Genomic DNA, 1,470 nt, shown 5'->3' with positions numbered 1-1,470 from the left:
TCTACCATTCAGACTGGCTGCAATTACGGCTCTGGTGATCATGGCCTGGCTCCTTGCTTGTCTAGGCCTCCTTGGATTGTCCGAGGAAGATCTTCGTCGAGCCCCTCTGAAAGGGTGGAGACGGTAAGATCCATCAATTCGCCATTACGTTTTTATCCCTTGCATACTCTTGCGCATCTTTCACCTCTTTTCTTCTCGATGTCTTCGCGACTTCGTGTCCAAAAAGAATCTCCGGACCAACGTGAAAAAGTTCTCACAATTTCGCAGTTTCAGCGGAAATTTTGGAAAATGTTCGTTAGAAATTTTATACAGTCGTAGCGAAAATTTGTCGCGTTGCACGGTGGAGTATTTGTAGAAAGAATTTGGCCAAGAATTTGGTGACTGGTTTTAGCGGAGCTAGATGCGCTTAGAAATGAGGAAACGTAATTGTTTGAAATCGAAACAATTGAAATAAATTTGAAAAGAAGAATTTAATATTATAGGAATGTTAGATTGCAGAAAATGAAAAATAATAATGATTATATTTTGATAATAACAGAAAAACGAACCAATAAACAAATATCCATTCCGTATGGCCTTCTTCTTCTGTCTAAATTCTCTGATATCACAAAAATGGCTGCTGTGAGTTACGATCCTTCATTTTAGCATTATAAGAAAAAAGACACTTTTTTGGTTCTGTAATTAAGTTTAGAAATCTGAATTTTGGCCGGATTTTTAAATAAAATACTTCACTGTGCGTCGGCGTGAACCACTGCTATGAATCTATTATCGCGAAATATTTCACGTTGACCTAGGCGTTCCTTTATCTCAAATATCCGCAAGTATGAAACGCTTTGAACGCTTTATTTTCACGCGATGATAATGTTTCGCTGATTTTTGTTGCTGTTTTGTGCGCTTTTGAATCTTGACGATTGGTTTGGGCTCTGCTAATTATGTCAACTTTTACTTTCCATTTGTATTGATCATGCACTTGCCATGATAGTCGCGTTACATTTTATTAATAGGTATAACTTTCATTCGCTTTGTACTTGCATCGTAGATTCCATTCGTGTTGAAACATTAACGACGTAAGACCATTTGAAAAGTAGGGAAACGTCGGGAATTCGAATGTGTACCGCGTGTTCACTGATATTTGGACGATGAACTTTTACTTAAAAGGCAATACTAAATCTCAGCTGTTTGCATGAATTTTACTTAATACATTTGATAATGTAAAATTTAATAATTAATAACTTAATAGCATAAATAGTGTAAGTAAAATAGTATAAATTTAATTTGATAGTATAAAATTTAACCCTTTGTAATCGAGTGGTGACTGATAAGCGACATTAAACAACCGTCACTTGGTGAATAATTAATCAAGTCAGAGAGCAGATCTATGGGGCCTCTATAAATTTGTTCACTATAGTGAAGTAGAGGATACGTTGGATATTTAAGTAAAATAGTATAGTTTATTACTGCGTTAATTTT

General features: G+C 35.5%; 1 protein-coding gene across 1 annotated transcript in view; it reads left to right on the top strand.

The window, feature by feature from the left end:
* Positions 1-1,470, top strand: part of LOC108573154 (lysophosphatidylcholine acyltransferase) — a 26,474-nt gene that overhangs the window by 12,653 nt on the left and 12,351 nt on the right. Inside the window, exon 2 of the mRNA XM_017935538.1 lies at positions 1-123. This exon is cut by the window's left edge and continues 31 nt beyond it. Within this exon, the coding sequence (XP_017791027.1) occupies positions 1-123 (123 nt within the window). The remainder of the gene's footprint in view (positions 124-1,470) is intronic.

Source organism: Habropoda laboriosa, unplaced genomic scaffold (genome assembly GCF_001263275.1).
Source record: "Habropoda laboriosa isolate 0110345459 unplaced genomic scaffold, ASM126327v1 scaffold124, whole genome shotgun sequence".
In the NCBI taxonomy this organism is placed as follows: Eukaryota; Metazoa; Arthropoda; class Insecta; order Hymenoptera; family Apidae; genus Habropoda; species Habropoda laboriosa.
This window is presented reverse-complemented; position numbering and strand designations above follow the sequence as displayed.